Below are 25,005 nucleotides of genomic sequence, written 5' to 3' on the forward strand. Positions count from 1 at the left end.
GTGCCTGGCACTAACTGTTTCACATATATTATCCTGTTTAATCCCTACAATAAATATAAGGAGACTAAACAGAGGCACAGAGAGCTTAAATAACTTGCTTTCTCTTACACAGCTGGCAGTGATGAAGTCAGGATTTGAACCAGGGAAGCAAATCCACATGTTAAACTACTAAGTTACCTGGCCTCCTAGATTAATGTTACCAAAGATTGCTCTTGGGTCCTCATGTCTAACATCAGACTGTCAGCCAAGTAGCACAATCACAGATTCAACATAAAAATTATGATGGGACATGTTTTAAGCCAAAGAGAGTACAAGATATCTCTTGGTGTCTGTGTTTAGTAGATAAAATTATGAAGAGTGACACACAGAATTTCTTAATCCGGGAATATCACTGGTAATGTTATTGCTAGGTGCCATTGACTCTAGACTCTTGCCACACAGGAAGGCCCTCCAGAACACTTTCCCTGATTTTGATTAAAGCCATCAACAGGCTTCTTTGTAGATTATTTTTTCATTCCTATGAGCATGCACACTTAGTCGCTCAGTCAGGTCCAACTCTTTGGGACCCCATGGGCTGTCTCCTGCCAGGCTCCTCTGTCCATGTAACTCTCCAGGCAAGAACACTGGAGTGGGTAGCCTTTCCCTTCTCCAGGGGATCTTCCCGACCCAGGTATCGAATCTGGGTCCCCTGCATTGCAGGCGGATTCTTTACCATCTGAGCCATCAGGGAAGCCCTCCTATGTGCATACATTGAAGTAATTCTGTGGAACATATTTACTCAGCAAAGTTATTTTTTAAAGCAGTGCATTTAACAATATTTTAATGTTTCTAAATTTCAAGACAAAGTTGGATATGATTATAATTATGTATAATTTATTAAGGTATTAAATACCACAAAGAACACACAAATGCTCCTGCTTCCCTGAGCAGAATAATAAAATTATAAAATCTTAGTGGTCTTACATCTATCCGTATAACAAACTATGTTCAGTGCCCTCTGTATAGCACAAGTCTAATAGAGACCCTGGTCCCTTCATATGTGCAGCCTCTTTACCTTATAGAAATTGCTGTATCAGTTCTCGAGCTTTTCTTACATGCATCTAGCAGTAAAGATTGCACCTTGAAAGATCATTCTGTTTAAAAGTGGCTTTATCTATTATAAAATTCTTCTCCCCCTTTCTGGTTTGGAAACTGATGTTCAGAGCATTTTAGTGACTTGTCCATGGGCATATAATGAAGTGTCTACAAAGCCAGCATTGGAACTCAGCTTTCCTAATTCTTAATCAAGTGCTTTTTCCTTGCTATGAAACTACAGAGGTTACATTTTTTTTCCCTGTTTTATTTGACTACCATTCAGATATTTGAAATGCCTCCCCATTATTCTCCTTTCCAGTCCAAACATCCCCTGATGTGATTAGGTTTCCAGGCCCTTTCCTATTTACCCTAACTTGGCATGCTTTCTGTGGTCAGTGCCCAGAAAGGAATTCAATACTCCAGATACGGTCTGGCTGTGTAAAATACACTGAACCGATTACCTCCCCTCTTCTGTATACCAGTATTTGTTAATGCCATCTCTGTTTGCATCATTCCTTTTTTCACATAATGGGCTCATGATACACACACACAAACACACACACATACACACACACACACACACACACAGCCTTTGCCACTGCAGCTCATCTCATCTGTCTTAAAAGTGGACCTTACTTTGTTTCCATCACATTTAATTCCATTAAATTTGGTTCATATTCCTTTACCCTCCAACTCCAGGAATATCATAGTTAAATTATTTTAGCTTTACATGGCAAAGTTAAAATGGTCTATTCCACAGCTAGATATTTATTTCAGTTATTTAGTTCTATAGTTCTATAGCATATAGCTCTAAAGCTCATAGCATATGCTAAGCATATAGTTCTGTTCCATCATTTCTCAAGAGACTAAGTTTGAAGGAACCATAGTGAAATGTGTTATAAAAGTGGTCTGCTATTTTTGCATTGATTTGAAGAAACAGAAGCAAAATTTTTAAGTTGATGGTAAACAAAAAATAGAGAAGAAGCAAGGAGAGACTGTCACTGGATTATATAGAAAAATAAGACATGTATACATATGTATATTATAAAAATGTCATAAAATATATATTATAAAACAAACACATTCATATGTACATATGTGTATATTCAAAATATGCACATACATATTAAACTCTACATACATGCATATGTATGAATATATGTGTGTATGTATATAAACTATATAAACATATAAACTATACATATATATGCATGTATATATATATATGGAACAATCATGGAAAAGTCATTCCAAATACACATATATTGGCTTTGGGGAGTAACTTAGAAAGGCCTTGGATTTAATGGCATACAGGAGTTGAAAACCCAAAATAGGCTCAGAACCAAGTCCTCGGAACAGGAGCATACCCCTGGCAAGTAGAGATAGATTTACTAGAGAAGCGTCTTTGACTTGAAGAGATTATGAAGGAAAATAATTAGTAACTACATGTTGATGAACAGTTGAAAAATTACTGAAGCAGTCCTGTGGTATTTCTGTAAAGAATTTAAAATTAAAAGAATGGAATAGTAACAGTTAATTTTAGTGATGTTACTGAATGTGGACCTATGCAGTCGCTTTCGTCGTGTCTGACTCTTTGTGACCATATGTACTATAGCCTGCCAGGCTCCTTTGTCCATGGGATTCTCTAGGGAAGAATGCTGGAGTGGGTTGCCATGTCCTTCTCCAGGGGATCTTCCCAACCCAGGGATCACATTGGTGCCTTTTATGTCTCCTGCGTTGGCAGGTGGGTTCTTTACCACTAGTGCCACCTGGAAAGCCCATGTAGCTGTGGGTTGATCTATTTTAAATCTTGATCTTATTTTCATGTCCTATTGTTTTAGGTAGAAATGAAGAATTAGAATTGTGTTACTAATAGGGGTAGACAGGGCAATAATACTTAATAAATAAATGGCTTTATAACTGCATCTCAGGTTTTTACATTTGAAGAAAGCTAAGTTACATATCAAGTGGCTCAGGGGAAAAGAATCTGCCTGCAATGCAGGAGACACAGGAGACATGGGTTTGATTCCTGGGCCATGACAATCCCCTGGAGGAGGGCATGGCAACCCACTCCATATTCCTACCTGGAGAATCCCATAGACAGAGCAGCCTACATGGACAGAGCAGGCTACAGTCCATAGGGTCCCCAAGAGTTGGACATGACTGAAGTTTACTGAAGTTACTGAAGATATGTAAACCCACTCAGTTTATATATCTATAGTTAGTGAGGACTATCCACGTAGTAGAAGTTATCCTACAAGCAAGTAAGGACCTTGTCCAAGGAATTATAGCTTGCTTTACAGGCCCAGTGATTGTTCTCATATGTTCATTACTCACACATTTGCTCCTGAAGACAGTCTCTCTGCCTTGGTTGAGGTACTGTGGAGTAAGAGAAAGCCCCTGAACCTGCTTCCTGTAAGCCTGGCTCAAAGCCAAGCAGTACTGCTTCTGCATCAAGGGAACTTTGACAAATCGCTTATAATCATGGAGTCTCAGATTGTCTATTGATGAAACAAACAAAAAATACATACCTCACATGGTTATTGTAAGACAATAATAGATGTGTAACCCTTATAAACCTGGAGCCCATATTGTCCATTTCAGTGCAAATTGCATGGTTAACTGAAGAAATACAGCAGCAAAAATGTAATTGAAAACAAATCCCTCATATGTTTTATTTAAAATTTCAAAGACTATGATGAGGTTCCAAGTACATATCACATCCTACCATCTATTTAAATTTCCTTTATTCTTTTACCTAGCTTCCCCTAGCTTCCCCTAGTACTTTGCTCAATGATTCCTTAAAGTTTCTTTCTATATCCACCCCACAGCTGCTTTTTTCCTTCCTGTTCCTTTTCCCTAACCCCACCCACTTTGTAGACTTTTTATTATCTCAATGGATTTTACCATTCTCCCCATGAAAATGTATCCTTCTTTAGGGGTATGATATCTATATGTTTGAGGTGGGCATTAGACTGGTTAGTAGTTACAGGATTCTCTCTAGCAGCTGGAGTAAAAATGTAATTATTTTTACTTATATAAAAATACCTTTTCAAATGTCAAACAATGTTTCTTGACAGGGGAACCAAGCCTGTGCTATATACATGAGGGAGATGGAATATGTGAGCCTTTTGAGAAGGAAACCAGCATTGTAGACTGTGGTCTCTATACTCCCAAAGGATACCTGGATCAGTGGGCTACCCAAGCTTTTTCTTCTCATGAAGACAAGAAGAAATGTCCTGCTTCCTTGGTAACTGGAGCACCTCACTCCATGGTAAGTTAAGACTAGTCAAGGGTAAACAAAATTGTTAAGTGATTCCCCCAGATACTGACCTTGAGCTTACATTTTTTTCTCCTAACTTTGATGCCAAATTTAGTTAACGAACTCAGAATAAAATAATGTTAAATGAAAAGCTTCTAGGCTATCAGTTAAATCTCCTCCCCAACCCTCACCCCACTTACCTTCACTAGTTTTCATCTAGGAACCTTTGACTATGCAATAACTGGCTTAAAAGTACACAAAAGCATCTCAAAATTAGCCTTATAATATGCATGTCAGAAATTACACTTAGGCTTTGAGTTTGGAAGAATTTATCTTGAAAGAAGATAAACGAGCAGTAAAGTCAGAATACTTGGATGACACTGTTGGATCTATCAGTATCATTATGATTATTACTAAGTGACATTTGGCAAGTCACTCAACTTTTCTGGGCCCCAATTATCTCATATGTAAATCTTTTGCATTTAACTCAAGGTTTATTGCAAGGATCAAGTGAAATTTAAAATATATATTAAAGATCAAAATATAATTTGATTTAAAAATTATTATTATTAAAGACTTTCTAGAATTAGTACTAAATCAAATCCATAGGCACACAATTTTCCATGAATATCTACCTAAGTAAATAGAAGATCTTCCGAGAGCTTTGAGGACTGACTTCTGTGAATTATAAATACCTAAAAGAAGATTAAGTGAAAAAAGTGAAAGTGTTAATTGTTCAGTGGTGTCCGACTCTTTGCAACCCCATGGACTATAGCCCACTGGGCTCCTCTGTCCGTGGGAGGCAAGATACAGGAGTGGGTTGCCATTCCCTCCTCCAGGGGATCCTCCCAACCCAGGGATAGAACGTGGTTCTCCTGCCATGCAGGTGGATTCTTTACTGTCTGAGCCATCAGGGAAACCCAAAGATTAAGGGCTTTGGTTTTTGAATGCTATTCTAGATGTTTCCATTGCCAAATATACTCTTCCATGCTTTATAACAATAAGTAATATAGTCATTTTTGACAGAAGTAAGATTTGTTAATAGCTCTCTAGGTATTTTAGGCCAGAGGCAAATCATTGGTTTTTGGTCTTGAGGAGACAGCCCAAGAGACTGAGGAACTAGCCAAGGCTAGTGGTCCAGGTCAAGGAACTCATCAAGGACCTAAGTGTAGCTGAGATTTTGGCTCTTTTCACACTTGACTTGCAGTTTTCTTCCTCAAGCTCATGAGACGACTACTGCCCTCCAGGTGTGAAGTCATTATTCAAGCAGGAAGAAGAGGGAAGGTCAAAGGGAAATAAATGCATGCGAGCTGAGTCTGTTTTTAGTGGCAAAATGGGAGCTGTTCCAGGAATATAGGCATCTACCAACATCCCATTGTTCAGATCCAGGTCACTTCACCAGCCTTAGCTGTAAGGGACCCTGAGGAGATGAGCATTTATAGCTGGATACACTGTCACCTTGACCAAGATTAGAATTAATAAGAAAGAGGGAGGTATGGATATGGACAGCCAATTAGCCATGCCTGTCTCTCTCCTTTCGCTAATTCTGAAGGCATCTTTCTCAAGAATTCTGATGCCCAGTGGTAGGAAGTTAGGAAAGTTAGGTGATTCTGAGTTAGTAACAGCTCTCTAAAGCGGCTTTAGTCTAGCTTGTCTGTCTTCCCCAAGTGAAGTGGGAAAATTTTCTGGAATTTCTCTTTCCTGGTTCCTTTTCCCATCTTAGTGTTTCCTTGACTCGGTTGTCTCACTCCTGGGCCAGTAGATCCTTCCTGTTAAGGACAGAATCATCATCTTGAACAGATTTCCCTAACTAATCCTAGGAGCAGTTGTCTGAAACATGCCAGGAGAATTCGTTGAGCAAGGTCCCTGGACCACCAATGGGCTGTAAGTTGTCACGTGTGTTCTTCCTCCCTGGAAAGTTGGATATTGAGGCTAAGAGAGAGCACTGAGACATTCTACCTTGAGAAAAGTTTTCTGCCAATAATGTCATCATTAGGCATTCAGAAAGAGGAAAACATTGATTTTGAGCTGGGAGTTTCATTATCTTTACTTGTCTCTCACCCTTCATGTCTAATTTTTGGTTGAAATTGCATTTCAGGTTTGCACATCATACCGTCCAGATTTACCAGAGCACCGACCCATAATTGGCTGGTTTCCCTGTGTCCCCAGTGGAAATGGACCTGAAGATGAAGGGAGTAAGCAGCCAAAAGGTAGCCTGCAGAGAGAGGATGAGGTTTGGCTCAAAGTAAGTGACCCAAATGTTTTTTTTTGTGAAAACTGGATAGATTGTGCGTGTGTGTGTGTGTGTGTGTGTGTGTGTATAAATGATACATTGGAATGTCAGGAAATTTCCTTTTGTCATCTAAAAGTTTTTATGTTTTGAGTTTATTTTCATTTCTTTTTGAATGTTGGACTTTTCTTTATAAGCAATCACACTATCAAAGTGTAATACACATATAGAAAAGTACAAAAATCAGAAAGGATTGATAAATTTTTACAAAGTAATCATCCTCTCTAACCACCACAGAGATCAAAAAACAGAAAATTAACATCACCCCCCAAAGGCTCTGTCCTTCTCCCTCTCTTTATACTACAGAGGTATCTACTATTTTTCCTTTTATCACCAAAGATTAGTTTTGCCTGTTTGTATTTTATGTGAAAAATTTGACAGTCTGTAGTATTTGTGTCTGATTCTTTCTTACTCAGCATTCTATCTCTGGGATTCATTCAGGCTGCTATACTTAGCAGTAGTGTTCATGTCCACTGCGGAGCAGAATTCCAGTGCATCAATGGGCCATACTTTAATTAATCATAGTAATGAAACTTTCGTTTATTTCTAATTTTTCTCTATTGTATATTACAAATAGTTCTGCTATAAACACTTCTGTACATTTCTTTTGGTGAATGTATACAGACAGTTGGGTATATTTGGAACTGCTGCTAAGTCACTTCAGTCGTGTCCGACTCTGTGCAACCGCATAGACGGAAGCCCACCAGGCTTCCCCGTCCCTGGGATTCTCCAGGCAAGAACACTGGAGTGGGTTGCCATTTCCTTCTACAATGCATAAAAGTGAAAGTGAAGTCGCTCAGTCGTGTCCAACTCTCAGCGACCCCATGGACTGCAGCCTACCAGGCTCCTCCATCCATGGGATTTTCCAGGCAAGAGTACTGGAATGGGGTGCCATTGCCTTCTCCGATATTTGGAACTGCTAGATAGTAATTAGGCAGATGATCAGCTTTAGTAGATAATACCAAATGGTGTTCTACTTGGTTATACTAGTTTATACTCCCAACAGAGGCTTATGAGGCAATTGCTTTATATTTTTACTGATTACTTAGTATTTTAAGTCTTAATTTTAACCATTAAGTATGTAAATGTACCTCCCTATGGTTTCAATTTACATTTACATTTTGACTAATGAAGTTGTAATGTTTATATGTATATCAGCCATTTGTATCGATATATCCTTTTTCCCTCTTTTTTTATGAAGGGTTTATTCAAGTCTTTTGCTCAATCTTCTATTGGACTGTCATTTCTTCTTAATTTATATGATTTCTTTACAATTTTTGGAATATATAAATCATATTTCAGTTGTATATTATTTAATATTTTCCAGCATTTCATGGCTTACTTTTTTTTTTTTTTTACTCTTAGTGGTGTATTTGATGAAGAGTTCTAAATTTTACCACAATCCAATTTCTTTTTCTTTTTCTTTATGGTTAGTGCTAATCGTGTACTATATTAAGAAGTCTTTGCTTACCACAAAGACATACTTTCCTATGTTATCTTCTAGAAACGTTATTGTTTCACCTTTTATATATAGATCTACAATCCTCTGGAATTTTTACATATTGTGTGAGGTAGGGATCAAGATTTTTTCCCCCTAGAACTAGAACCACCATTGAAAGTGAAAATGTTAGTTGCTCAGTCATGTCTGATTCTTGTGACCCTATGGACTGTAGCCCACCAGGCTCTTCTGTCCATGGAATTCTCCAGGCAAGAATCCTGGAGTGGGTAGCCATTTTCTTCTCTAGGGATCTTCCTGACCCAGGGATCAAACCTGGGTCTCCTGCATTGCAAGCAGATTCTTTACCATCTGGGCCACCAAAATAACAACTTGAAGGCAATGTATAATCCTTTGCCAATAGTTTCAGATACTTTTTGTGAATATATTAAGTGTTTTTTCTTTTATATTCATTAGAGCTTGGTCCCTACATTAAAAAAGAAAAATGTTACTATCTTGTCAGGTTTATGATGAAGGCCAGGTTTGACTCCTAGAGTAAGTTTCCTTTATTCCCCAGTTTTCTGGAATATTTTGTGAAAGGTTGGTGTTAAATTTTCGTGAACTTCATCAGTAAAGCTATCTGAGTCTGGTATTTTCTTTGAGGAAAATATTTAAATATATGTTAAAATCTTAAACCAAATATTGCAGAATTGGGGCTTTCTATTCTTCTTAGGTTAACTTTGGAAGAAGTTATTTTTTTTTCCCAAATAATTTGTCCATTTTTTTCCTAAAATTTTGAATTTGTTGGCATTAAGTTTTTCATAATGCTCTCTTATTTTTTATATTTCTATACTCCCTAGGACTTTTTTTAGTTATTCTATGGCTAATTTTTGGCTTCTCTCTTTTATTTTTTTGCTTAGTATTGCTAAAGACTTAACAGTTACATTAATCTTTCATTAATGTTTTTATAGAACCAAAGATTATACATGTGTGTATATATGTATGCTTATATATATATATACATATATACATAAATATACATATGTAAACATAAAAGGAAGGAAATAATGAAAGTAGCATGCATGTGTGCTCTTATATTCATTATTGCCTCTTTTTATGTTTACATTTAATTTGCTCTTGAGATGATGCTTAGATCATTAATTTTTAGCTTCTTTCTTTTTAAAATATAAACATTAAGGTGGCAAATTTCTTTCTAAATGTGACTTTTGCAACATATTACATTTCATATGTCTTATTTCTATTATCATTCAGTTCAAACATATTTTCTAATTTTTATTTGATTACTTTTTTGATCCCTGAGTTATATATAAATATGCTGATGAATGTCCAAATATTTGTTTGGAAATTATTTATTTTTTGTTTTTGATTTATAGCTAGAGTCTTCTGTGCTTAAAGATTATATTTGGTATGATGTCAAGCCTTTTTAATTTGTTGACCTTTGAATTATGGAAAAACATATGGTTAATTGGGCTTCCCTGGTGGCTCAGTGGTAAAGAATCTGCCTGCCAAATAGGAGATGCAGGTTCGATCCCAGGTTTGGGAAGATCCCCGGAGAAGGAAATGGCCACCTTCTCCAGTATTCCTGCCTGGAAAATCCCATGGATAGAGGAGCCTGGCAGGTTACTGTCCATAGGGTAACAAAAGAGTTAGATACAACTTACTGACTAAACAACAACAATATGGTTAATATTGATAAATATTACATGTACTTTGAAAGAAATATGTAGTCTGAAATAGTTGGATATAGCATTCTATATATTTAACATAGATCAAGTTCATCCATCATGTTGTTAAAATTTCCCATATTGTATATTTTCCTTGATACTCTTTCCACCAGTTACTGAGATACATGTGTTAGACTTTCTTACCATAATCTTAAATTTGCCTGTTTCTCTTTTATTTTTGCCAGTGGTTGATCTACGCATTGATTTATTTACATTTTGAGACTATTATTAAATATTCAGGCAATTCTCACTTTGTAGCGTGGAAACACAAAATGACCATGTATCCTAAAACTGTACAAAGCAAGCTAAATAACCAATGGTGAAAATTACAATTGTTACATGATATGTTTGTCACAACATTAAAAACTTTTATTTTTAGAAGTATATGTGAAATAAAATGAAAAAATAGTAAAATTTAACTCATAATTTAAAACATTACAGAGAATTAGTGTTTCATTTCTTTGTAAAATAAATTTATAAGCATAGTTTTAACAATTCTTGCCTTTTTTTGCATCATATGACTTATATTACAAAGCAAGCAATTTTTCTATGCCATTGTGAATTGTAATATTCCTTTCCAAGTTTGATTATCTTCTAATACTTTATGGTACTTTACACTTTCAATGTTATGAAACATCTCTGAGAGTTCTTTTGATATGAATTTTTTCTTGGCATCATTTCCTCTGGGACATCTTTATCCTTTTTGTCACAACCACTTTACTCCTTTTTGCTGATAATTTCATTTTCACTAAGTTCCTCTGGCTGCAAATACAGAGTCTCTCAAATGGCAGCAGCAGCAGCATTTCCATACCCAATTATTTCATCTATAATTCTATTTACCTTTCATTCAAATTTCACCTCCAGCATTATAATTTTTTATTTCTTTGCCACACTTTCATCTTTCCTAGAGATCCCTTCTTTTGATTATCCATTTTTGTAAAATGTCATGTGGGTAATATGTCAGTGGGAGATGAGACAGTGCAGCTGCACATTTTTCTGTCTCTGTGTGAACAAAATAACAGGTACACAGGGACCAATCAATGACAATTTGAATTAAGAGATGTAATTGGTCACTTTATCATGATTCTCATTGGTTATTTATATGGTGATTTATATGGTGATACGGAAGGACTATTCATGGAGTTTACACTTTCTGCAGTTACAATTAATACTTTTTGCTAGTTGAAATTTGAATCACATTATCTGGTATTATATACCTAAATTGTGATAACTGATATTTGTGTATATGGAAACTACATAAAATGAAACTATTGCCAGTAGATGATTTTAGAACTTACTGTATCTTTCCCATTCTGTTGTTTTCCCCTATTTCTTTGCACTGATCCCTGAGGAAGGCTTTCTTATCTCTCCTTGCTATTCTTTGGAACTCTGCATTCAGATGCTTATATCTTTCCTTTTCTCCTTTGCTTTTCACTTCTCTTCTTTTCTCAGCTATTTGTAAGACCTCCCTAGACAGCCATTTTGCTTTTTTGCATTTCTTTTCCATGGGGATGATCTTGATCCCTGTCTCCTGTACAATGTCACAAACTTCCGTCCACAGTTCATCAGGCACTCTGTCTATCAGATCTAGTCCCTTAAATCTGTTTCTCACTTGCACTGTATAATCATAAGGGATTTGATTTAGGTCATACCTGAATGGTCTAGTGGTTTTCCCCACTGTCTTCAATTTAAGTCTGAATTTGGCAATAAGGAGTTGATGATCTGAGCCACAGTCAGCTCCCGGTCTTGTTTTTGCTGACTGTATAGAGCTTCTCCATCTTTGGCTGCAAAGAATATAATCAGTCTGATTTCAGTGTTGACCATCTGGTGATGTCCATGTGTAGAGTCTTCTCTTGTGTTGTTGGAAGAGAGTGTTTGCTATGACCAGTGCATTCTCTTGGCAGAACTCTATTAGCCTTTGCCTTGCTTCATGCCATACTCAAAGGCCAAATTTGCCTGTTACTCCAGGTATTTCTTGACTTCTTACTTTTGCATTACAGTCCCCTATAATGAAAAGGACATCTTTTGGGGGTGTTAGTTCTAGAAGGTCTTGTAGGTCTTCATAGAACCATCAACTTCAGCTTCTTCAGCATTACTGATTGGGACATAGGCTTGGATTACCATGGTATTGAATGGTTTGCCTTGGAAATGAACAGAGATCATTCTGTCATTTTTGAGATTGCCTCCAAGTACTGCATTTCGGACTCTTTTCTTGACCATGATGGCTACTCCATTTCTTCTTAGGGATTCCTGCCCACAGTAGTAAATATAATTGTCATCTGAGTTAAATACACCCATTCCAGTCCATTTTAGTTCGCTGATTCCTGGAATGTTGACATTCACTCTTGCCATCTCCTGTTTGACCACTTCCAATTTGCCTTGCTTTCATGGACCTGACATTCTAGGTTCCTATGCAATATTGCTCTTTACAGCATTGGACCTTGCTTCTATCACCAGTCACATCCACAACTGGGTATTGTTTTTGCTTTGGCTCCATCCCTTTATTCTTTCTGAAGTTATTTCTCCATGGATCTCCAGTAGCATATTGAGCACCTACCAACCCGGGGAGTTCCTCTTTCAGTATCCTATCATTTTGCCCTTTCATACTGTTCATGGGGTTCTCAAGGCAAGACTACTGAAGTGGTTTGCCATTCCTTTCTCCAGTGGACCACATTCTGTCAGACCTCTCCACCATGACCTGCCCATCTTGGGTGGCCCCACATGGCATGACTTAGTTTCATTGAGTTAGACAAGGCTGTGGTCCATGTGATCAGATTGGCTAGTTTTCTGTGATTGTGGTTTCAGTGTGTCTGCCCTCTGATGCTGTCTCACAACACCTACCGTCCTACTTGGGTTTCTCTTACCTTGGATAAGGGGTATCTCCTCACTGCTGCCCCTCCTGACCTTGAACGTGGAGTAGCTCCTTTCAGCCCTCCTGCGCCTATGCAGCAGCAGCTCTTTGGACGTGGGGTTGCTCCTATGGTATGGACCTAACAGAAGCAGAAGATATTAAGAAGAGGTGGCAAGAATACACAGAAGAGCTGTACAAAAAAATCCTCATGACCAAGATAATCATGATGGTGTGATCACTGACCTAGAGCCAGACATCTTGGAATGTGAAGTCAAGTGGGCCTTAGAAAGCATCACTACGAACAAAGCTAGTGGAGGTGATGGAATTCCAGTTGAGCTATTCCAAATCCTGAGAGATGATGCTGTGAATGTGCTGTACTCAATATGCCAGCAAATTTGGAAAACTCAGCAGTGGCCATGGGATTGGAAAAAGTCAGTTTTCATTCCAATCCCAAAGAAGGGCAATGCCAAAGAATGCTCAAACTACCGCACAATTGCACTCATCTCACACGCTAGTAAAGTAATGCTCAAAATTCTCCAAGCTAGGCTTCAGCAATATGTGAACCATGAACTTCCAGATGTTCAAGCTGGTTTTAGAAAAGGCAGAGGAACTGGAGAACAAATTGCCAACATCCACTGGATCATCAAAAAAGCAAGAGAGTGCCAGAGAAACATCTATTTCTGCTTTATTGATTAGGCCAAGGCCTTTGACTGTGTGGATCACAATAAACTGTGGAAAATTCTGAAAGAGATGGGAATACCAGACCACCAGACCTGCCTCTTGAGAAACCTGTATGCAGGTCAGGAAGCAACAGTTAGAACTGGACATGGAACAACAGACTGGTTCCAAATAGGAAAATGAGTATGTCAAGGCTGTATATTGTCACCCTGCTTATTTAACGTCTATGCAGAGTACATCATGAGAAATGCTGGGCTGGAAGAAACACAAGCTGAAATCAAGATTGCCAGGAGAAATCTCAATAACCTCAGATATGCAGATGACACCACCCTTATGGCAGAAAGTGAAGAGGAACTCAAAAGCCTCTTGATGAAAGTGAAAGAGGATAGTGAAAAAGTTGGCTTAAAGCTCAACATTCAGAAAACGAAGATCATGGCATCTGGTCCCATCACTTCATGGGAAACAGATGGGGAAACAGTGGAAACAATGTCACACTTCATTTTTGCGGGCTCCAAAATCACTGCAGATGGTGATTGCAGCCATGAAATTAAAAGACACGTGCTCCTTGGAAGGAAAGTTATGACCAACCTAGATAGCATATTCAAAAGCAGAGACATTACTTTGCCAACAAAGGTCCATCTAGTCAAGGCTATGGTTTTTCCAGTGGTCATGTATGGATGTGAGAGTTGGACTGTGAAGAAAGCTGAGTGCCGAAGAATTGATACTTTTGAACTGTGGTGTTGGTGAAGACTCTTCAGAGTCCCTTGGACTGCAAGGAGATACATCCAGTCCATTCTAAAGGAGATCAATCCTGGGTGTTCATTGGAAGGACTGATGCTAAAACTGAAACTCCAATACTTTGGCTACCTCATGTGAAGAGTTGACTCATTGGAAAAGACTCTGATGCTGGGAGGGACTGGGGGCAGGAGGAGAATGGGACGACAGAGGATGAGATGGCTGGATGGCATCACCGACTCGAAGGACATGAGTCTGAGTGAACTCTGGGAGTTGATGATGGACAGGGAGGCCTGGCGTGCTGCAATTCATGGGGTTGCAAAGAGTTGGACACGACTGAGTGACTGAACTGAACTGAACTATATCTTCCTTGTGGATTATCTCTTTTAACACTAAGAAATGTCTATCTCTAAGAATATTTCTTGCTGCACTATAAACTTTGTATAATATTAGTATAGATATGTCTTTTTTGTTTGCATATTGTTTACTCTTCTATTACTTTTAATCCTTCTGTGCAATTATATTTAATATACTTTGTTTGAAATTAACATATCTTTATATATATGTAAATAATATAAATAAATCTAAGAAACCGCTATATATATAAATCTAAAATTCTTTATTTTCCAATTGTAGTATTTAGTCCAGTTACATTTAATGTAATTAATGATGCTTCCCTGGTGACTCAGTGGTAAAGAATCTGCCTGCCAGTGCAGGAATGCAGGAGATGTGGATTTGATCCCTGGATCAGGAAGGTCCCTTGGAAGGAAATGGCAGCCCACTCTAATAATCTTGCCTGGGAAATCCCATGGACAGAGGAGCTTGGCAAGCTACAGTGTGTGGGGTCACAAAAGAGTCAAAAACAATTTAGCAACTAAGCAGTTTTATATTTACCAGGGAATCATTTGTTTCTCACTTTTCCCTTGTACTCTGTTTTTTTCTATTTCTTGCCCTTTTTAGATTAAATCATTTCAGTTCAGTCACTCAGTCATGTCCAACTCTTTGCAACCCCATGGACTGCAGCACGCCAGGCTTCTCTGTCCATCACCAACTCCCTGAGCTTGCTCAGACCCACGTCCATCGAGTCGGTGATGCCATCCAACCATGTCATCCTCTGTCGTCCCCTTCTCCTCCTACCTTCAATCTTTCCCAGCATCAGGGTCTTTTCCAATGAGTCAGTTCTTCACATCAGGTGGCCAAAATACGAGTTTCAGCTTCAGCATCAGTCCTTCCAATGAATATTCAGGACTTATTTCCTTTAGAATGGACTGGTTGGATGTCCTTGCAGTCCAAGGGACTCTCAAAAGTCTTGTCCAACACAACAGTTCAAAAGCATCAATTCTTTGGCGCTCAGTTCAGTTCAGTTCAGTCACTCAGTCATGTCCAACTCTTTGTGACCCCATGGACTGCAGCACGCCAGGCCTCCCTATCCATCACCAACTCCTGGAATCCACCTAATCCCATGTCCATCGAGTCAGTGATGTCATCCAACCATCTCATCCTCTGTTGTCCCCTTCTCCTCCTGCCCTCAATCTTTCCCAGCATCAGGGTCTTTTCCAATGAGTCAGCTCTTCACATCAGGTGGGCAAAGTATTGGAGTTTCAGCTTCAACATCAGTCCGTCCAATACTCTCACATCCATACATGACTACTGGAAAAACCATGGCTTTGACTAGATGGAACTTTGTCAGCAAATATTGTCTCTGCTTTTGAATATGCTGTCTAGGTTGGTCGTGGCTTTTCCTCCAAGGAGCAAGCATCTTTTATTTCCATGGCTGCAATCACCATCTGCAGTGATTTTGGAGCCCAAGAAAATACAGTCTGTCACTTCTCCATTGTTTCCCCATCTATTTCCCATGAAGTGATGGGACCGGATGCCATGATCCTTGTTTTTTAAATGTTGAGTTTTAAGCCAGCTTTTTCACTCTCCTCTTTCACTTTCAACAATAGACTCTTTAGTTCTTTGCTTTCTGCCATGAGGGTGGTGTTATCTGCATATCTGGGGTTATTGATATTTCTCATGGCAATCTTAATTCCAGCTTGTGCTTCATCCAGCCTGGCATTCCGCATGATGTACTTTGCATATAAGTTACCTAAGCATGGTGACAATATACAGCCTTGACATACGCCTTTCCCAATGCCCTCCTTTTTGAGCCCTTAGATTAAATAAGTGTTTTTATTATTTTATTTTCCATTCTATCAATTTGTTGATAGAGAATACTTTTATTCTCTATCTTTGTTACCCTATAGATAACAAGCTGTGTACTTAACTGGTTAGAGTCTACTATGAATTAGTATTCTCACAATTTCATAATCAATAAGTAACTTAGAATGCTTTGTCTCTATTTTCTGTTTCCTGGCTTTTTAAAGATAAAATGATTTAATATCACCTAACATTGACCGTCTCCAGTGTTCTTTGGTCCTTTCTGTATTTCTATGCTTTTCACTTTTATTTAGCTTGAAGAAATTCATTTATTATTATTTTTAATGTGAATCTTCTGGCAGTGAATTCTTCTGGTTTTTGTATAGCTGAAAATATCCTTGACATTTATTTTCAAAGTATATCTTTGCCTGGTATAAAATTCTAGGTGGCCAGTTGTAGTTTTCACTGGTTTAAAGATGTTATTTTGTTGCCTTTTTACCTACATACTTTCTCTGGAAATTTAGCTGAACATTTGATATATATTACCTTGAAGGCAATGTCTTTTATTCTCTGGTGCTTTTAACATAATCTTCTTATATTTTGTCTTCAACAGTTTTACTGTAATATTCCTAAGTCTGTTTTTCTTTGCATATATCTGGCGAAGAGTTTATCAAGCTTCTTGAATCTATAGCTTAATGTCCTTGCTTGCTCTTTCGTTTTTTGAACACCAAATTACTTTCTGCTGTATATTGTTTGTTCCTTTTTACTTTGTTCTATTTTCCATTCCTTTTGTTCCCCATGCTGAAGCCTGGTTATTTTATGCATAAAATATTCTTAATTATATTCTTAATCTTCATAGCTTAGAATTTGAAAAATACCTCAGTGGCAATAGTGGCACAGAATGTTAGGTTACCTTCAATGTGATTTCTTTTTGAGTCTCTTCAGTCCTGACTGCCTTAGTTGCTCTCAAATGCTTTCAAACTTTCTTTTTTACTTTATTCATATTTTAAAACTGTTCTTACCAAGAGTATGTGTTTTGCTATATATTACTTCATTGTAATTGGAAGCAAAAATCTACAACTGGAATTTTATTAATGTATAATAGTTAGCTACCATATGTATTTTAGGTTTGCACTCTGTTATTACAAGTGATATAAGAGTAATAATACTTGTATAACAAAAAAGTAACTAATATAATTGAAAATTAATATATAAAAGCTATTTAAAAAATTTAGTTTTCACAAATTCACATAATACCAAATAAATGAGAAAGTGATTTTTTAAAATAATCTGATTAAGGTTTTTTCAAAGTTCTTTTGAGGACTGAATGATTTTTGATTCTTCATTATTTCTTTAATCTCACTTTAATCTTTATTTGATATACAAATATGATTTGTATTCTGTGGATCAGAGACAAATTTATTACAGTGAGAAACAACTGTACTGGAAAATATTAGCCTTGAAAATGCCTTTCCAAAATCTTTCCTTGCTACTTGCCTAACAATTTCTTTCATTTTAGTCCATATTTACTAAGGTAACTTGTCTCTTTTAGTTTTCCTTATCATTATTTCCTTACATCTTGGGTCAATAGACAAAATTATGAGATCTCTTACATAGCATAAAGTGTAGATTATTTTTATTATTTACAATAATAAGTACACTTTAAGGCCACTCATAGTTTGCAATGTACATTCTCACACACACTTTTATTTGAACCCCTTAATAGTCCTATGAGTTTGGCAAAGTAGTTGTTTTCCTGTTTTATAGATGGGGGAAATCAGAATCAAATACTCAGAGTGCTTTTTCCTACATCACCCAAGAATAAAAGAGTAAATCTGAAGTTCAGACTCATGCCTCTTGATCTAATCCCATGTTTATTTCTTTGCACTACGTTGCATCATTCAATCAACATTCATTAGGTACCTGTGATATGCCAAACCCATAAATAATCACTGGGAATAAACAGGGAAATATGACATGAGCAAGAAAACAAGTTAAAACATATGTGGACTTGGAAGAAAAGGTTCCCTTTTTTCTTTTGTTGGATTTCTTCTAAATTCTTCAAAGACAATATCTGTGGATCTAGTTCACAGGATTTATTAAGTGCATATTGTAAACTCTAGGTGCCATTAGGGAATAGAGAAAGAAACAGAAGGCATGATCCTTCTCAGAAAGTCCTTTGACACTAAGCAATATAGACAACCAATGAAGCAATCTGAAAAGCAAGTATCCAGTGAATTACTTGTTGTTTGGCTTTACATGGAGCCCATCATCATATGCAAACCTCACATGTTCATGTTTATTTTCATTGCTGTTATAAAATCAAAAGTTAAGAATGGCCTCACTCAGGCTAGACTGGTTAGCATTCCTAATAGAAGCCATCAGGTGGTTGGTCATAGTATCTGAAATACTAGGGTTCTCCACATTGGTTATAAATTATGGACCACTGCCTGGAAACCCTCGCTACATAAAACCTAAAGCCTGTTACCATGATTTCCGTCTTTTCTTTGAGTTTAACTAGCCAGACTCTCGGAGAAGGCAATGGCACCCCACTCCAGTACTCTTGCCTGGAAAATCCCATGGATGGAGGAGCCTGGTGGGCTGCAGTCCATGGGGTCGCTGGGAGTTGGACACGACCGAGCGACTTCACTTTCACTTTTCACTTTCATGCATTGGAGAAGGAAATGGCAACCCACTCCAGTGTTCTTGCCTGGAGAATCCCAGTGACGGGGGAGCCTGGTGGGCTGCCGTCTCTGGGGTCGCACAGAGTCGGACACGACTGAAGCAACTTAGCAGCAGCAGCAGCAGCCAAACTCTGCATATGAATCCTCAACAGAAATGTAGCGTATATTTAATTGATTGGATTTCAAAGATGAGAATCCATAAAACTAGGCTTAAAGAGCATAAAAAGTGACACATTTATTGTGATTTAATCTTTTCCAGATATCTTATTATCAATTCTTATACAAATTTTTATCAGAGATATGAGTTTTCTGATTCTAAAAATGATTATCTGAAAACTGAGAGATGCTAAGCATTTCAGATAACACAGCAGAGGTACAGATAGAATTCAAATTCAAATCCAGCTTATTTCAAAGTCCATGATTTTTCTTCTATACCAGGAGTTGGGAAATATTTTCTTTGAAGAGCCAGGTAACAAATATTTTAGGGTTTGTGGGCCATTTGGTCTCTGTCACAGTTATAGCTTCCCAGGTGGCACTAGCGGTAAAGAACCCACCTGCCAATGCAGAAGATGTAAGAGATGCAGGTTTGATTTCTGGGTTGGGAAGATCCCCCAGAGGAGGGCATGGCAGTCAACTCCAGTATTCTTGCCTGGAGAAGCCCATGGATGGAGGAGCCCGGCGGGCTACGGTCCATAGGGTCGCACAGAGTCAGACATGACTGAAGTGACTTAACACACAGTTACTTAACACTGCTGTTACAGAGTGAAAGTAGCATAGACAATACAGAAAGGAATGAGCATGGTTGTGCTATAATAAAATCATATTTATGAACACAAAAATTTCAATTTCATATAATTTTCACAATATTCACATTATTTTTCTTTGAATTGTTTTTCAACCATTTCAAAATGCAAAAGTCATTCTTAGCTCACAGACCATAAAAAACAGGCAATGGGTCCGTTTTGGCCCATGGGCTATAGAGTCTGACCTCTGCTGTATTTCTAGTTTCCAGTCCACTACCTAAAATGAACAGAATATTGTATTGTAGAGGGATTCGATGAGGAATGAATCTTCACCCTTAAGGTACATACTCCTCAGCGATCACATTTATGCAATACTGCAGAAGACAAAATGCTATGCTACAAATATTGTTAAGTGTAAAATAGACTCAAAAGGACCTGGTGATTGATTGGACATAGAGAGACAGAGATAGCTTTGTCTCAAATGGAATTTCCCCATTCATCTAATCTTCCACACCCCTCTATACCCCTCCCCACCCACACACATATACACATTCTACGAGTTAGAAATTTTAGTCATAACAGATTGCTTTCAGTGCTAGAAAACACCAAAGTTTTTATATTTCCCTAGCCTTTCAGGTAAGGAGTTCATGTTTTTCCTTCTTGGTAAGTGCTTTCTCCACTTGGACTTTCCAAAAAACACATACTAATCTTCTAAGATTTAGCTCAAGGATTACTTCTATTATAAGGCCTAGACTTTTCTGAATTTTTCTCCCAAACCCTACATAGTATGTGTAATTAATCTCTTCCTCCTCTGTGCTTCCTCAATAAACATTTCTGTCACAGTTCCTATATACTTGCAAATAATCCATAGTTCAAAGAAGACTTTATAGGGAAATTAGAAAATATTTTGAGTTGAATGAAAATAATATGTCAAATTTTATGGGATGCAATTAAAGCAATGTTAAAGGGAAATTTATAGCTTTAAATGTCTATGTTTGGTGGGAGTAGCGGGGTGAGGAGGTAGTTAGGGTTGAGGGAAAGCATTATTAAGGGCTTCCCCAGTGGTTCAGATGGTAAAGAATCTGCCTGGAATGCAAAAGACTTAGGTTCAATCCCTGGGTTGGGAAGATCCCCTGGAGAAGAGAATGGCTACACAATCTACTATTTTTGCCTGGAGAATTCCATGGACAGAGGAGCCTGGCAGGGTAAGGTCCATGGAGTCACAAAGAGTCAGATGCAACTGAGTAACTAAGACTTCTACTTTTTTCAAGCATTATAAAATCAATAATCATTTTTCACCTGAAGTAATTGGAAAAAGAGCAAATAAAAACCAAAGTAAAAATAAAAAGGAAATAACAAAGAGCAAAAGTCAGTCAAGTAGGAAAAAAAAATTCCTGTATCATCACTGTTATTTTATTTTCTCTATAAATAGCAGCAGTGCAATTAGACTTTTAGTTTTACACTTTATGAGATATAAAATAAATGAAGTATAAAACATGAAAAAAAGACTTAAAATTTAAATCATTTTCTCATAAACTGAATTAACATCTAAAGAGAAAAACAACCTGAAAATTATTTCACTTATCTATTTGTTTTATAGTTTTGCCTCTTAAAATTTAGTTTTTAACATATTTAAAATTCATTTTCATATGCAGAATACGATAGAGTCCCATTTTGTTTTCTAAATACAATAAGCCAGTTTTTCTAATTCTATCCATTAAAACTTTAATCCTTAGCCTGATAATTTGTGGCACTACATTAACTATATACTAGTTTCTGGAATATTCAAGAGACAGTTTTTAAACACTCTGTTCTATTCCATTGATCTATTTTTCTACTCCTTACACTAGCAATACAATACACTGTTTCTCTTACTATAACTTTTTACTATGTAAAACATTTCTGGTGGAGCATATCCTCCCCCCTTTCCAATTTTTGTACATCTTTTTCAAAATTGAGTTCCAAAGAATAGCAAGAAGAGATAAGAAAGCCTTTTTCAGCGATCAATGCAAAGAAATAGAGGAAAACAACAGAATGGGAAAGACTAGAGATCTCTTCAAGAAAATCAGAGATACCAAAGGAACATTTCATGCAAAGATGGGCTTGATAAAGGACAGAAATGGTATGGACCTAACAGAAGCAGAAGATATTAAGAAGAGATGGCAAGAATACACAGAAGAACTATACAAAGAAGATCTTCATCACCAAGATAATCACGATGGTGTGATCACTCACCTAGATCCAGACATCCTGGAATGTGAAGTCAAGTGGGCCTTAGAAAGCATCACTACGAACAAAGCTAGTGGAGGTGATAGAATTCCAGTTGAGCTATTCCAAATCCTGAGAGATGATGCTGTGAAAGTGCTGCACTCAATATGCCAGCAAATTTGGAAAATTCAGCAGTGGCCACAGGACTGGAAAAGGTCAGTTTTCATTCCAATCCCAAAGAAGGGCAATGCCAAAGAATGCTCAAACTACCGCACAATTGCACTCATCTCACATGCTAGTAAAGTAATGCTCAAAATTCTCCAAGCCAGGCTTCAGCAATATGTGAACCGTGAACTTCCAGATGTTCAAGCTGGTTTTAGAAAAGGCAGAGGAACCAGAGATCTAATTGCCAACATCCGCTGGATCATGGAAAAACATCTATTTCCAGAAAAACATCTATTTCTCCTTTATTGACTATGCTAAAGCCTTTGACTGTGTGGGTCACAATAAACTGTGGAAAATTCTGAAAGAGATGGGAATACCAGACCACCGGACCTGCCTCTTGAGAAACCTGTATGCAGGTCAGGAAGCAACAGTTAGAACTGGACATGGAACAACAGACTGGTTCCAAATAGGAAAAGGAGTATGTCAAGGCTGTATATTGTCACCCTGTTTATTTAACTTATATGCAGAGTACATCATGAGAAACGCTGGGCTGGAAGAAACACAAGCTGAAATCAAGATTGCCAGGAGAAATCTCAATAACCTCAGATATGCAGATGACACCACCCTTATGGCAGAAAGTGAAGAGGAACTCAAAAGCCTCTTGATGAAAGTGAAAGAGGATAGTGAAAAAGTTGGCTTAAAGCTCAACATTCAGAAAACGAAGATCATGGCATCTGGTCCCATCACTTCATGGGAAATAGATGGGGAAACAGTGGAAACAGTGGCTGACTTTATTCTTTTGGGCTCGAAAATCACTGCAAATGGTGATTGCAGCCATGAAATTAAAAGACGCTTATTCCTTGGAAGGAAAGTTATGACCAACCTAGATAGCATATTGAAAAGCAGAGACATTACTTTGCCAACAAAGGTCCATCTAGTCAAGGCTATGGTTTTTCCTGTGGTCATGTATGGATGTGAGAGTTGGACTGTGAAGAAGGCTGAGCGCCGAAGAATTGATGCTTTTGAACTGTGGTGTTGGAGAAGACTCTTGAGAGTCCCTTGGACTGCAAGGACATCCAACCAGTCCATTCTGAAGGAGATCAGCCCTGGGATTTCTTTGGAAGGAATGATGCTAAAGCTGAAACTCCAGGACTTTGGCCACCTCATGCGAAGGGTTGACTCATTGGAAAAGACTCTGATGCTGGGAGGGATTGGGGGCAGGAGGAGAAGGGGACGACAGAGGATGAGATGGCTGGATGGTATCACTGATTCGATGGACGTGAGTCAGTGAACTCCGGGATTTGGTGATGGACAGGGAGGCCTGGAGTGCTGCGATTCATGGGGTCACAAAGAGTCGGACACGACTGAGCGACTGATCTGATCTGATTCACTTATTTCATATTATTCACTTATTTCACATTATTCACTTATTTTCCAATTTTATAATAAGCTTTGGATAGTTTCTTCCACTTCTTGAAAAGCATACTGGTACATATGAGCTGAATTTAATCAAACACTTGATTTTCACTGTTTAATATTATCTTGTGATTTCTCTTCTTTGGTCCATCATTATGTTGAATTACATTGCTGGATTTCTTTTTTAAGATATCAAATCATATTTGCCTTTGTGGAGTGAACTTGCTTGTTTATTATATATAATATTTAAGCATACTCTTGGATTTTATTGATTTTTAATCTTGGATTCTTACTTTTACATTTATATGTGAAATTAGTTTATATATTTCTTTTTTGAATGTTCAGAATATACAACTCTCATAAAATTGTTTGGGAAATTTTTCACCTTTTCTATTTTTTGAAACCACTTGCATAAAATAAGAATTATCTGTTCCTTCAAAATTTGTCAGAACCCACCTGTAAAACCAATTGAGCCTGGGGCTTTTTTGAGGAAACATTTATAATTTATAATTTCTATTTAAATGTTTTTGATTTTTATTAATATATTCAATTTTTCTTTTCCAGTTTTGGATTACTAGATAGTTCTTCTATATATTCAAATTTTAATACAGATAGTTGTTCATAATATATTTACGAATAACTCTGTTTTAGGTATAGTTAGGTTTAGGTATAGTTTTCACTCCCTTTATACTGGAATTTTTTGAACCTTCCTTTTCTCTTGTTTTCTTAATTACACATGCCTGGTACTTCTTCAAAGAACAAATTTTAGTTTTATTCATTTCTGTTTTTATTCTAGTTACTATTCTCCAAGTCACTGATTTCTGTCCTCTTTATTATTTCCTCCCTTCCTGTTTCTCTGCATTTACTCTGATGTTCTATTTTAGATTCTTATGTTGGACACTTGGATAATTTGTTGTCACTGTTTCATAAATTTTCCCTCTAGATGTTATTTTAACTGTAGTCCATAAATACTGATATATAGTTCTTTTATTGTCAACGAGTCCTAAGTATTTTTTATACCTCATAATTTCTTTTTGAAGTTGTAAAATTTTAATAGCATTTTGTTTCTAGCCCTGATTTTTCAGAGCATAACAACTTTAATTGTGCCAGTTATGTCAATATTAGAGTTTTACTCCTCTTCCACTTGGCCCAAGAGTTTATTAGGAAGTACTTAAATAGTGAGCCTTTATTCATTCAGAAATTAAGGACCAGTCTGTATCAGAGATGTATTAGAGATTCTCCTAGCTGGTCAAAAAGTGTTTACCAGTACTCTTACCATTTTTTTCTTTTTTTTTTTTAATATACAGAAATATGTACAAAATCCTTTTTCCTTTCCTCTTTTCTTATTTTAAAAATTTGTGTTCTTTGCTCTTCTTACTTTTATTCTTTATTTTCAAATTATTTATTGTTTAATTGAGGCATAACTTATATTCAAGATTATTTTCGTTTTAGGTATAAAACATAATGATTCAATATTTGTATATATTGGGAAATGATCACCAGAGTGAGTCTAGTTAACATCCATCATCATACTTAGTTACAGTTTTTTTTCTTGTGATGGGAGCTTTTAAGATCGA

At 37.1% G+C, this 25,005-nt stretch overlaps 1 protein-coding gene across 1 annotated transcript in view; it reads left to right on the forward strand.

Annotated features, from left to right (window-relative positions):
- PAPPA2 (pappalysin 2) overlaps nucleotides 1-25,005 on the forward strand; it is a 326,093-nt gene that overhangs the window by 164,467 nt on the left and 136,621 nt on the right. Inside the window, exons 11-12 of the mRNA XM_070768487.1 lie at nucleotides 4,155-4,348; nucleotides 6,435-6,581. Coding sequence (XP_070624588.1) covers nucleotides 4,155-4,348; nucleotides 6,435-6,581 — 341 coding nt within the window. The remainder of the gene's footprint in view (nucleotides 1-4,154; nucleotides 4,349-6,434; nucleotides 6,582-25,005) is intronic.

Source organism: Bos indicus, chromosome 16, assembly GCF_029378745.1.
Source record: "Bos indicus isolate NIAB-ARS_2022 breed Sahiwal x Tharparkar chromosome 16, NIAB-ARS_B.indTharparkar_mat_pri_1.0, whole genome shotgun sequence".
Classification (NCBI taxonomy): Eukaryota; Metazoa; Chordata; class Mammalia; order Artiodactyla; family Bovidae; genus Bos; species Bos indicus.